The sequence below is a fragment of the Pinus tabuliformis genome, chromosome X, assembly GCF_031772625.1.
Source record: "Pinus tabuliformis cultivar Carrire ecotype Pingquan chromosome X, CPIR1, whole genome shotgun sequence".
NCBI classification, from domain to species: Eukaryota; Viridiplantae; Streptophyta; class Pinopsida; order Pinales; family Pinaceae; genus Pinus; species Pinus tabuliformis.
In genome coordinates this window covers 140,869,537-140,884,125 of record NC_142308.1, presented here as the reverse complement: position 1 = coordinate 140,884,125, position 14,589 = coordinate 140,869,537, and the positions used below count along the sequence as shown (strand labels likewise).

At 38.7% G+C, this 14,589-nt stretch overlaps 1 protein-coding gene across 1 annotated transcript in view; it reads left to right on the top strand.

Moving 5' to 3' along the window:
• The window catches only part of LOC149138855 (vacuole protein), a 40,142-nt gene extending 27,028 nt beyond the window's left edge, over positions 1-13,114 (top strand). Inside the window, exons 4-6 of the mRNA XM_089446859.1 lie at positions 11,883-12,000; positions 12,124-12,204; positions 12,605-13,114. Of these exons, the coding sequence (XP_089302985.1) occupies positions 11,883-12,000; positions 12,124-12,204; positions 12,605-12,676 (271 nt within the window). The 3' untranslated portion in view covers positions 12,677-13,114. The remainder of the gene's footprint in view (positions 1-11,882; positions 12,001-12,123; positions 12,205-12,604) is intronic.
• The last annotated feature ends 1,475 nt before the right edge of the window (positions 13,115-14,589 follow it).

The following is a 14,589-nucleotide window of genomic DNA, read 5'->3' as shown; positions in this document are numbered from 1 at the left end:
TTCCTGTAGCTTCAGCCCTAGAAATCTATGTCCTTTTTCCACACGTGTGAGAGAGAGAGTCTTTCTGCGCACTACATAAGTTGCTGGCTGACTTTGACAATTTGTCCATAATCAAAATAAATTCATATGTCCATACATACTTATCAGAATCAGATTATCTTTAGATCAATGTTACACCTCTCGATGAGAGGAATCTAGGAAAAATATTATCAGCTATGAATAAGGTGACCCACATGGAGTTTGGCCCTAGTTGCCAATTTTAACACTCCCTCTCAACTAGGGAGAACTCCATCTGCAATTCGTTTGACCGTCACTACTATTTATCCATCAAATGCACTACCTCGTACAGCTTGACCCCTGTTTTGCTCTGCTATGCTGTGTTCTGTTATGCTCTCCTCGAACTATGAAGAAGAAGAAGTGATCGAGAATGTATCATACCATCCTCCACTAACCCGAAGTCAGTCTAGAGTGTGTACCACTTTCACTAGTCCCAGACCAGTCCTCTACTGACCTGAAGTCAGTTTCAGAGGGTGTACCACTCTCACTGGTCCTAGACCAATATCATTGATCCCAGGGCAATGGAGGTCATCCTAGCATAGGGAGTATAGTAGATACAACGATGCTTGCATCGATAGAACTACTATGGTCCCTATCCTCATTTCCCTGCTCATTGGTCAGATGAGACTTCCCATGAGTCCCAGATTGCATGGGTAGGATGCCTTGACAAGAGAACTAATCATCCTGTCCACAGGAGAACGAATCATCTTGTCCAGTGGATGCCACGGAGAACTAATCATCCTGGCCTACAGGAGAACAAATCATCCTGTTCCACAATCGCCATGGAGAACGAATCATCCTGGCCCACGAGAACTAATCATCCTGTTCCATAGTCGCCACGGGGTGTCAGGGGAAGGTTGAACCTTTTACCCTGTACAAAGTGCACCAACAGGGGATGGTGAGTTACTTTGTGGTCATGTGTCGCTCCAAGAAGTACCCCGCACCCCCCTGGAGCTCCCAGAGCTTGGTACATCATACTTGATCCTCAAAAGAGGGTCTCTGAACGACTCCAAGTCGTTCTCGGAAAGTCAGGAATTTGACCTTTCCTAGGGGCTTTGTTAGAATGTTGGCGACCTGTTCATCTGTATCGATATGTTGGAGCCTTATAGCTCCCCGCTGCACCATATCACGAATATAGTGGTACTTGATATCGATATGCTTGGAGCGATCATGGAATACGAGATTTTCAGATAAACAAATCCCGCTCTGGTTGTCACACAGGATCATGGTGGTATCCAATGTAAATCCAAACAGCTCACTGAAGAGCTTTCGTAACCAGATTGCCTCACAGGAGGCTATGATAGCAGCAATGTACTCTGCCTCGGCGGTGCTCAAAGCCACCGACTTCTGCTTCCTGCTCATCCAGGATATCGAAGCAAATCCCAAGGAGAAACAACACCCGGTAGTGCTCTTACGGTCCACCACACTGCGTGCCCAATCAGCATCAGTATATCCAAGTAGTCTCACATTTCCGACAGTGTATCTTAACCCATAAGTAATTGTGCCACGAAGATATCTCAACAGATTCGTGGCACCAATCCAATGTATGTGGTGAGATTCAACCATGTGTTGACTCAACGTGTTGACTGCAAAGCATATATCTGGACGGGAGTTCACTAGGAACATCAATACTCGGTGGTATTTTGTAAAACAGGTCCAGCAACACTGCCGCTTAACTTCTTGAAGTCAAGCTCCATCGGGGTGGTTACGAGCTTGCAGTCCACCATGCCGAATCTCTCCAATATTTTCACCACATATTTTCCTTGAGATAGGAAAATCTCAGCTGGTTTTTGCCAGACTTCCGATCCTAGGAAATAGTGCATAAGTCCTAGGTCTTTCATCTCGAACTCAGAAGCCAGCTCCCTCTTACATTCGTGAATGAGAGGGTCTGCACCTGTTAGAAAGAGGTCGTCAACATATAGCACCAGTATGAGAGGCTTGTCATCTATAACTTTAAAGTAAAGGTTAGGGTCGGCTTTACTCCTAGTGAATCCTAGCTTCATCAAGTAGCTATCGATCCTCTCATACCATGCTCGGGGTGTTTGCTTTAGCCCATAGAGGGCCTTCTTCAACCTGCACACATGAGATTCTCGATCATGAATCTCAAATCCTTCGGGTTGCTCCACATAGACCTCTTCTTTGATCGAACCATGTAAGAACGCAGTCTTGACATCCATCTGATGTAGGTTCCATCCTTGCGAAGCAGCAAGGGCTATGATCGAGCGGATGGTGGTATATCGGGCAACAGGTGCAAATATCTCGTCATAGTCTATACCTTCCTTCTGGGAGAAGCCACAAGCGACAAAACGAGCCTTATACTTTTATGCACTTCCATCAACTGCATGCTTTATCTTGTAAAGCCATTTTGAAGTGACCACTGCCTTGTCCTGGGGTCTGGGGACTACATCCCAGACATTGTTCTTCATGATAGACTCATATTCTTTGGTCATAGCATCCTTCCATACTTGATGCTTGACGGCATTTGTGAATGATGACGGCTCATTTTGGATGATCGTGCTCATGATGGTCAGGTATCCTTGATACCTGTTCGGTTTCTTACTTTCACGGAAGGTTCCTCGGGGTGCTAGTGTCCTTCAGCATCATCAAGTGCTCCCCTAAGCCATGAAGGCCTCTTCTTTGAAGAGGAAGGCTTAGGCGGAGGAGGATCAATAGGATCTAGGGGTTCTTCCACATCGGGCATTGTCTCATCTTTTTTTTCTTTTGGTTTCCTGGTGTCAGCTTCTTGAGAGCTCCTCAAAGTAGGAAGATTGTCCACCTTGCTAAGGGCCATATCTTCGTCAAAGGTGACATCATGACTAATCTTGACTTCCCTTTGACCAACTACATAGATTCTATAGCCCTTAGTATTTTCACTATAACCCACAAAGATTCCTTTCTTTCCATATGCACCCAATTTATTCCTTTTCTCTTTCGGCACATGAAAATATACAGGGCTTCCAAAAATTCTAAAATGAGATACGTCAGGTTTCTTAGTGGTGGATATTTCTTCAGGAGTTTTGGAACCCATTGCTTGATGAGGGCATCGATTTTGTACATATATGGCGGTGTTTGTAGCTTTTGCCCATAGAAACTTCGGAAATCTTTGATCATGGAGCATAGCACGGACAATTTCCACAATTGTATGGTTTTTCCTTTCCGCCACACCATTCTGCTCAGGAGTATATGGTGTACTGGTCTCCCTCTTAATGCCAGCCTCTTTGCAAAATGCATGAAACTCATTGGATTCATATTCAGTCCCATTATCAGTCCTTAGGATCTTAATCTTCTTTTCGGTTTGATTCTCGATCAAGGCTTTGAAGTGTCGAAACCAGGAGAACACATCATCCTTCTTTTTCAAGAAATATATCCATGTCTTGCGAGAATAATCATCTGTAAAAGTGAGGTAATATAAATATCCTCCCAAAGAGTTCACAGGCATCACACTGGATATGTCTGAGTGAACCAACTGCAATATATCGAAGGTCTTGCTTTGGCTTGAGGGGAATGGTCCCCTTTTGAGCTTCCCTTCGACACATCCTGGACATACACCTTCTTGCTCTAATATGAACTCGGGCATCCCAGTTACCATTTTTCTTACATTAGGTAGAGCTTTATAATGAAGGTGAGTAAACCTCTATGCCATAGTTTGGACTGAAGAGATGTGTCACAAGTCATGACACACAACGGACTTCCTCCGACCTGATATAATGAATCAACTTGAAACCCAAGAATAAAAGCATCTTTAAAGTTTTTTTTCCATACATGTACCTTGCCATCGCAGAAAGCCACCTTGTAGCCTTTGTCTTCCATTGCCGAAATGGACACCAGGTTCTTTTTGAGGTCAAGTACATATAATACATCTTGTAAGTGGATGGTATTACCCTGATTCAGTTGAAGAGTGACATTTCCTACGCCTTTCACGGGATATTTTGAATTGTCTCCAAGAACAATTTCCAGGTTGGTTTCTTTCTCTACCAGATTATAGAGAGCTTCTTTGTCACCAGTGAAGTGCCTTGAGGCACCACTATCAATAAGCCAATTTCCCAGCGAGTTCGGGGGAGCAGTAGTAGATAGAGCAGCTGGTAGATAATATTCATCTTGCTTATTGTTAACAGCAATGTTGCACACATCGCGATCGGGATTTAATCGGCGCCGGGAAAAAAGCGGAAAAAATCGTTAAAATCGGGAAAAAATCGGAAAAAAGCGGGAAAAAATCGTTTGGCACAAAAATATTCATTTTTTTTCAATTTTTTTAATATCTAAACCATCTACAACATAAAATAAATACATTGACACATAAATATGATAAAAAAACTAATATATAAGATGTTCAATATCATTTCTAGCGCTAAAATCACACATAACATTGAATCATGTCCTGAATAGTAAGTCCTGAGTCCCAAGTCCAACTCAGCCTCAAAATATCAACAAAAAATATGATAATGTATCTCATCATGTCATAATGTCATATACAATAAAATGAAAGTCTAATCCTATTGATTTCCTCTGCCCCTCTTGCGAGAAAATGGCACAACTTTCTCTTTCCCTCTAGATGTAGAAGCTGGTGCCTGTGGTGGTGGAAATGGCAGTGGAGTCTGACGTGCTCTAGAAGCTGAAGAACTAGTAGTAGCAGCTACAGGAGGCTGAGGTGGACGGAGACCACGTCCTCTACTGGTGGTAGTGGTAGCCCGGGTAGCCCGGGTAGGCGGTGTCACCTCCTCCTCCTGCTCCTCCAACTCCTCCTGCTCCTGCTCCTGCTCCTGCTCCTCCTCCCCCTCCTCCTCCCCCTCATCCTGCACTAACCAATCCTCAGTGGGATCCATGAGAGGCCTCTCGGTCTCAACCCTCCATTCAGCAGTGGTGTCAATCCCATCCAATGAGATGGCTTCCGTATCAGGTGTCTTCTCTAGTTGTTTCACCCACAATCGAAGATTGTAGTAGACATAGACCATGTCATTAAGTCTATGGGACTCCAACCTGTACAAAGTTCATGAAATAATAAATTAATAATTAATATTATAAAAAAAATATTGTTTAAAACTTTAATGAATTCAAAAATTTATTTGGAAATTTGCAATATTTTAAATGTTTAAGTGTTAACCTATTGCGCTTCTTGTTGTGTATTTTTTCAAATACACTCCAATTGCGCTCACATCCCGAGGAGCTGCATGTTTGGCTGAGGATCCGCACGGCAAGATTTTGCAAAAGGGGTACTCTGCCACCATACATCTTCCACCATGCGTCTACAACAAAATTACAAAGAAAATTTTAAATAAACATAAGAAAAAAATGGAATTTGAAGAAACAATGAAATTTGAAACAAAGTTACAAAGTACATACTACAAACTAAAAAATACCTGGCATTTTAACCGTCCTATCAATGACAGCCATCTCAAAGCCAAATGTGCCAGCTGACAACTTATATTGCTCAATTTGTCTAGAGACCTCCATACGTTCTTCTGAAGTTCTCACCATTTTCTGGACACAGGTTAATAATCCTTCCACGACCTCAACATCAAAATTAAACCCACATGCATAAGAAAATGCAGGGTTCAGGAAAAGGCCAGCAGCATGAATGGGACGATGGAGTGTGTTGTTCCATCGCTCATCAATGACGTTCCGTAGAAGGAGTTGTCTCTGGAACCCATCATCTCCCTTGTCATCATAGTAGGACCGAATGGCTTCTTTGGCCCTATCCATGGCTTCATACAAATAGCCCATTGCGGGCTTCTCACCATCAACCAACCGAAGAACCTTTACCAAAGGTTCTGTAACAGCGCACACCTCCTGCACTCCCGCCCAGAAGTCCTCCTGGTATGAAACTAGTCTGCAGACGGCCTCTCCTTCTGGTTTGCGGCTCATTGACGAAGCACGCCACTCCTCTGAAAGAAACATTCTCTTCAAATCCCACATAGAATTCAAGAGGGATTGAAGAGATATGAAACTCGTCGCAAACCGTGTAATGGCGGGGCGCACCAACTCTTTGTTGTTGGTGCATTTTCTCATCAAACTAAGCACAGATGTGTGATTGTAAATAAATTTTGTGATGCTTTTTGATGAGTCAACAACCTCTTTGACAAAGGGAATTTTCCCAATGTCCTCTAACATCAAATCAATACAATGGGCAGCACAAGGTGTCCAAAATAAAGTAGGATGCCTGTCCATAAGCATTCTACCAACAGCAACATAATTTGCAGCATTGTCCGTTATGACTTGGACAACATTTTCTGCACCCACCTCCAAAATAAACACATCCAGCAAATCACATAAAGTTTTTGCATCTTTCATTTGATGAGTTGCATCAACAGATTTGATAAACATAGTCCCCAAGGGACAACTAACCAAGAAGTTTATAAGGGTTCTCCCCTTTTGGTCAGTCCAACCATCTGACATAACAGTGCATCCTGTTTGTGCCCATGATGCCCTAAAATCCTCCAATCTTTGGGTGCAGTCACGCTTTTCATCTTGAAGAAGCCGGCCTCTGAAATCATGAAGAGAAGGGAGTTTGTACCTCGGGCCAACACTGGCAACAGCATCAAGAGTAGGTTGGAAAAATGGATTATTCCTTATAATGCTGAAAGGAATATCACTCCAGAGGAGAAATTTTGTCATCAACTTGTCAGCTTTTTCTTTTTCAGTTCTTTTTAGCATTGAACCAATAGTTGGTTGTGAACCAGGTGTGGTTCGAGGAACAAATTATGATGATGCAGCTACCGGATTGACTGACGCTGCAGTAGAACCTGTGCCACTTGGCCCACTTCCTTCAACTGACCTTTTTAGTTGCCTTTTGAGTTCTTCTTTGGCGTCTCTAGTGTGCTCTAATTCTCCCAATGCTCTCATGGCTTTTTGGATAATTTCAGCATTTGTCTTTAGACAGGGCCCCACATCACGTCCAGGGATTTGTGCAAGGTGGAACTTCAACCTGTACACCCCCCCGAATATTTCCTTTCCACACAACTTGCAATACAAGTTTTGTCTATCATTCGGAGTTTTAGGGTCACCATATTCCCAGAAAGGATCCAATTTCCTTGGCATGTTTGTTTTTGAATTTTGAATTTGCAAACCTATGGAAAAATAAGGATTAGGAAATAGGAATTTAGGATTACATAAATGATAATAGTAAATACAAATTACAATTTAGCATTTGCAAAATTACAAGCTAATTATTTCCAAAATCCCAATTTCTAAACCCAAGTTACCCAACCAAATGCCAAAAAACAATGAAAAATAAAAAAAAATAAACAATGTTTAAAGAAAATGAGAAAATAAAAATCAAAAATTGGTTCTCATAGTCATAACAAATAACCCATCCCAAATCAATGAAAAATTTCCAAAAATTCTTTAAAAACAATGAAAAACAAAGTTTTTATAGAACCAAAACAAAAAAAAATTAATCTACATACCTGGTTTATGGACAAATTGGCGATCTTGGCTTGGATTCCTCCTAAAATCGCTTCGATTCGCTCCCACAACCGACGGCAACCCTCTCCCTCACTTCTTCTCCTTCTCCTCCGCGGCGGACTGCTGAATGAATAAAAAAAAATTCGTTTTTTTCCATATAAAACCCCGCTGCCGCGCGCCCTCGCGATTTTAAGCGTAAAAATCGCGATTTTATCGAAAAAATCGCTATAAAAAAAAAGAGGCGATTTTTTCGATAAAAATCGCGCTTTGAATCGGCGATTTTAAAAAATCGCGATTTTACGATTTTATCGCGATGTGTGCAACACTGGTTAACAGTGTTAGATTCATACCTAGAATTTCTAGCCTTCTTGAATGGTTGTCCTCTTCCTTGATTTGCGACACTTCTTTTACCTTTGCCATTTGACTTGTCATTCCTTTGATTGCTTTGAGAGGGATTTTGATCATCATCCTGGTGTGAGTCCCTTTTATCAGGGCACTCCCTTGCATAGTGACCCGTTTTATTGCAATTGAAACATCGTCATTTTCTTCCACCCTTTGGTCCAGCCTTTCCTTTGAATTTAGCCCCGGAATTGTTTCTTCTTTTAGTATGAGAAGAAAAGGCAGAGGGATGACCTTTAAGTATGGGTATTTCTTGCTCTTCCATTCTTGTTTCTTCTTGAATGCATCTGGCCATTGATTCCTCAAATCCAGGAATTACGTTATTGTTGAGAAGAATAGTCCTGAATATATACCATTCAGATGGTAGTTCTCCAAGAGTAGTGAGTGTCATCTCCCTGTCAGGAATTACTTCCCCAATAGATAGGAGATCGTTCTTGATCTCAGTGATTCTTAAGAAATATGCTTGCATACTCTCATCTTTGCCCTTCTTAATTTCCTTAAGCTTATTTATAAGAAACAAGACTTGATTTGCATCATTAACTTTAAATAAACTCACCAGTCTATCGTAGATTTCCTTGGAGGTGTTCAGCTCGGAAACATAGGCCACCAAGCGTTTGTCGATAGTCTTGGATGATCTTCCTTGCTTTGAATTCTCCCTTGGACCATTTGTTCCTAGCAGCAGCAGCAGATGCATTTGATGGAGGCTCAACAATCCCGCCTCTCACATGGTCCAACACTTTCTGCTCTTCTAATGTTAGATCGAGAGACATCTTCCATCCGTGATAGTTAGATTTCTCACGGAGTTTGTCTTCAGCAGGGAAGTGTGTTGAGGACCCCATGATTTCTTTAAGATAACCTTGCCAACCTTCTCTTCGGTGATTGCTCTTGCTCTTGCTCTGGCTTTGTCTTCACCTCAACTCTGATACCATGTTAAATTATGGTATGTTCTATGCTTAGAGCAGTTTACTTGTTTTTCTTATTATTATCCACAGATTAGCAATCACATGTACATTAAGTAAAGTGCAGATAGAACATTTAAACGATCAACAGAAAACAAGCCAAGACAAGGGACACAAGATGTGGCGGCTAGCCAGGGACAAACCCCAATATGGGGAAACCCTTTGATCAAATCTTCTTTTATCTTCAATAATTCAGCAGAGAGAAATAGTACAAAAATCTGATTTATATCAGCAACAACAAACCCTAAATCAGCCCTAAACTAGGGCAGTCAATATCTTTCAAACTGGAGGTCAGATCACCTTGATTCCTGTGCCAAAAATGGTGGCCTTCCAAGGAGGATCAGCCACACCAAACTTGCAGTCAAAGAGGAGTCCACGCTGGTCAAAATACCTTCCTGCAGCTTCAGCCCTAGAAATCTACGTCCTTTTTCCACACGTGTGAGAGAGAGTCTTTCTGCGTAGGAGAGAGAAGAGACTCTTATCTGTGCAGGAGAGAGAGAGATATGATGAGAGTGAGTGTCCAAATGAGGAGGAGGCATTCTGTATTTATATCCAAACATTGAAGATGAATAGATGTGTTTGTTGGGCATCTGAGGCTACATAAGTCGCTGGCCGACTTTGACAATTTGTCCATAATCAAAATAAATTCATATCTCCGTAAATACTTATCGGAATCGGATGATCTTTAGATCAATCCTACACCTCTCAACAAGAGGAATCTAGGAAAAATATTATCAGCCATGAATAAGGTGACACACATGGAGTTTGGCCCTAGTTGCCAATTTTAACATTTGTCCACTACTAAAGCAGTGTATATAGTTGCTTCAAATGCTTGTAAAGAGGCAATTTGGTTGAAAGGTTTACTTGATGAGCTTGGAAGGGCGTAGAAGAAAGTGAATGTATTCTGTGACACTCATAGTGCTATTCATTTGGCTACTAATCCAGCTTATCATAGCAAGAATAAGCTTATTGATGTAAGATACGATTTTGTAAGCCATGGAATCGATGGTGGCAAAGTAGCTCTCAAGAAGGTCCCCACACAGGGGAAATGTGCAGACATGTTCACGAAACCAGTATTGGTAGAGGAGCTGCAGTGGTGTTTAGCTTCTCTTGACTTGCAGAAAAAATGATGATGGGCATGGGCAAGGGATTAGGAAATTGTTTTCAAGGTGTAGATTGTTAAGAATGACAACAATTTAAGATTATTAAAAATGTAATTATCTCAGTAAATTTGGCTTTGCCGTTCAGACAGTTGGGTATCGATAGAAGTTATGTAACAAAGTCTTCATATTAAAATGATGTTGCCCGAGAGGATTGATGTATTGTTGGAGAGTCATTTTTTGACCTTGAGTAATAAGAATTCCAATCTCTTGCCTCGTGGAGGTTTCCTTGACACACTATTAGGGTTTATCCACGTAAAAATTCCATGTCTACTTGTGTGAATTTAGTTTTTGTTTGTTGTGTACATTTTCTTTCTTGTTTATAAAATTTACGGGTTCTAAATACCAACATCATGGTAGATGGCTTAACACTCTCAACTTCACCACCAAACCAATGCATGGTTGACTCTATGCTCATATTTTATTTTGTGTATTTCCACAATATGTTTTCTCTGTAAATTTTTTTGGCTCCTGTTGTATGTTGTCCCCATAGTTTAATATTCTGTATTTGTTTACAAAAGATTTTTTGGCGAAGATCACATGAGACATCATTTGTCGACGCGTTTCGAACCACTCTCGATGTTGGGTCCCAGCACTCTCGACCTAGTCGTCTTTTTTTTTATTTGATTTTGATTGTGATTGTGATTTTGATTTTATTTAATTATTTATTTTTTTAATTTATTTATTTCATTTTTTCTTTATTATTATTTTTATTTATTTTTTTTATTTTTTTAACTTACTTTATTATTTTTAAGTTGACTTATTTTAATTTTTTCATTCATTTATTTATATAAGAATAGTCCTGTTTTTAATTCCTCTAATACTAATTTAACTTACTATTTTTAATTATTTATTATTTTTATAAAATTTTAATTATTTTTAACTAATTATTTATATATTTATCATGAATTATTTTTAATTACTAATTTAACTAACATTTCAATTATTTATTAATATTTTTTAACTAACTATTATCATTAAATGATTTTTATCATGAATTATTTTTAATTACTAATTTAACTAACATTTCAATTATTTATTAATATTTTTTAACTAACTATTATCATTAAAATTATTTTTATTTATTTTATTTTTAGGGATTGGTCCTCCTAGGGTAATTTTTCCCTTAAATATAATTTTTAATTATTTATTTTAACTAACTATTATCATGAATTATTTTTAATTACTAATTTTAACTAACATTTCAATTATTTATTAATATTCTTAACTAACTATTATCATAAAATTATTTATTAATTATTTTTTACTAACTACTATCATAAAATTATTTTTATTTAATTTATTTTAAGGGATTGGCCCCTTTGGGTAAATTTTTTTCCCTTAAATATAATTTTTAATTATTTATTTTTAACTAACTATTATCATGAATTAATTTTTACTTAATATTTTAATTATTTATTAATATTTTTAACTAACTATTATCATAAAATATTTTTATTTATTTTATTTTAAGGGATTGGTTCCCCTAGATTATTAAAAAGGGTTTTGACCTTGGTACCTAGTCAAAAGTAGCTGTTGGTCTTTTTAGCTGTTGGAGGCTCTGCTCTGTCTATTTGACTTGCTAAGCTGGATCTGTTTCTTCAACTTGTCCTGACGATGAATCACACTGGTTGGTTCGAAACGCGTCGACAAATGATGTTTCATGTGATCTTCGCTGAAAAATCTTTTGTAAACTTGATATGGATCACAGAAGCCTAAACTCTATTATTCTGTATTTGTGTTCTGATATCGAGCCCTTCATATAAATAATATAGGGTTTTTGTTACTCCAAAAAAATTTACAGTCCTATAGTTAATGACGTAGTGGTATCCTGCTCTATAATACTGCCAAAGAGTAATTGTTTTTATTTATAGAGTAATTGTTTTTATTTATTTTCCATGTGCAGTGTTGCTGTCATGACAAGAGCTCTGTCAGAAGGAACAGCGAGTAAAACATATATCATTCTTTTGCGTGAGATTGCAAGCTACATGTTGCTTGCATGTGGTGTCATATATGTCATTGCGGTCTGCATTCCATTCCCCTTTTGCAATCCTGTATTGACTGTTGAATTTTTCATCTGAATCAGATAGATTCAGTCGTTGCTAATTTACTTCATTTGAGAATTTGTTCTATCATTTATGCAACAGGGATTACTCTGCTGTGGCTGGCTAAAGCGCTCTCGTTTAAGCAAATCAGTTTCAAGAGGACAAGCAGCCAAGGATTTGGAGGTAAGAGCAGAGTGCTCCTTATGTTAAGTAACTCACTTAATTAATAGTAGCAGGAAGGATAAGTTAGATGGATCCTTTAGAAAGTTTGAATTGTCAAGCTCTCAAATCTTGAAATTAGAGACCTTGTTAGAGATCTTGAAATTCTACACGATACTATGCCTACCTAGATGTATTTTGATCATATTTCTCTTATCACGGCAGACAGCTTTCATTAATAAAATTCTCATATGCAATATCATGGTAGATGGCTTTCATTCTTTGGAAATTTGTATGGGAGCATCTCAGAAATGAGTATGGGTTACCTAGGTTTTCCTTTTCTGTTTTGAGCAAGATCCAATGCGATTCTGATTTATAATCAGCTGATAATACATAATGTTCTCATTGTATTTTACAATACCAGGAGCTGGAGAGGCGCAGGGAGGAGCTCCGGGCCCTGTTAACTGAAGCTCCGGGGCCTGTTGAGAGGGATTGATATCAAACCCTCTTATGGTAACCCTTTCTATGATTGTGTTTGTAATGTTCTGCAATGTAACTATGAGTTATTGTCTCAGAATTGGGGTCTGAAAAGGTGTATTATGGAGGTTACATTTTTTGTGTAAAGGTAGCACCGGCAAATATTGCATATGCATTTTATCGTTCAATAATATTCTCCTAATTGTGAACGAGGATCTGATGTTTCAACAAGATTATTCCTTTGTGATGTGGATTGGGTTGACATTGCAACTTTGTTTCAGACATTATTTTCAACTGTTATTTGAGAGGAATGAGAAAATTAATGGTAGTAAGCACCTTGCTGAATACCCTGGTTTGGTGTTTCGGTTAAGGAGCCATGTACATGTATAAGAGTTGATGCATTTCAAGTTTGATTTTGTAACTTCCATTAAATGTACACATTTTTCTTGTTCATTGATATTGGACTCAAAACACATTCAAGTATGGATTAAAAACATGTTTACATTGCAACATTATGTCATGTTTAGTTACAGTTCTCTTCAAATGTCTTGAAACTTTTCTTCAAATGTTATTGATCCATTTCTTTTTCTGTTGTAGTTTAATGTGATTAATCTATGCTCTTCAGTTTTTCCAATGTCGAACTTGAACATATAAAATACTATCTAGTTCTCTTATGATTGCAGCAACAAAACATTAGATGAACCATATTAAGAAAGAAACTTGTAAGAATTGCCAGCCTTGCTAAGAACGAATGTTTTGGTAATCTTCTATACATGTTGATTAAATTTGAATTTTGCACGAAGCATGTTACTCTTAAAACACAATGGCAAGCGTAGAAACAGATTTGCTCCGAAGCTAAAATTTCATTAGCCTAGAGGCCACAATACAGTGAGCAGCAAGCCTTAGACAAGGCCTATGCCTATATTGGCAGTGTTCTTTCTAGAAATGTCCTCATGCATCATTACATGGAGTACGTGGAAATATAAAAATTCATCTTTGAGAGTGGAGGATTTATTGCATATGGGGGATTTTGCCGCTGTAACTGGTGTCTCATGTGTCCTTGTTGTGTTACTAGTTCTCTTATTTATTTGCAGTGTTCTACGGGGACGTGTCCCCTAGGGTCGGGTGCGGGCACCCCTCGCACCCCCCGCACCTGGGATGGGGGATGTTTGGGGAAACGTTTCCCCACGTCCCCCTTTTGGGGAGATGCAGGGAGACGTAGGGGGGGACGTTTCCCCAGTGTCTGGGCGTCCCCCCTCAAAATGGGCTATGCGCCCCCCCTTAAATTTGCTTGTTAACAATGATTTATGACAGGGAAAACCTAGTATTTGACCATATTTACCTACCAATGCTATGCAATTCATGGTAATGTTAAATTCTTAAAGTAAAAGTGACATCTCCTTTATTTTTCATTTTCATCCTTTTACTTAAATTTTTAACATTACCATGAAATGACTTAGGATGTTTGAGAGTGGTTCCGGCCTCATTGGATTTCATATGGAGAAAGTAGAATTTTAGATCTCACTCAAAATCTAGCAGACTTAACTGTTTTTCAGGGATTCAAGATTCGTTGGATTGCAATGTTTTCATTGCATTTTGTCATGTACAAGGGTATGGAATTAGTATTTAAACAAGAGCACCAAGCCCTCTGTGTATTTTAGAGTGACTTTTAGACTCATCACTCCACTGTTTTTGAGTTTTAACTATATCAATTTACTATTCCAGACTTTAGATTTCAATATCTATTATAGTCTATTTTTCTTAGTACTAATTAGATTCAAGAATGATGAGTGATGAATTTAAATTCTAAATCAATTTAGAATCTAGAACGATGAATTTAATTTTTAAATCAATGTAGATTCTAGAATGGTGAATAATTAATAATGAATATGGATCAAAGTATTCCATTATTGAATCTCGTGGTCCATAGAT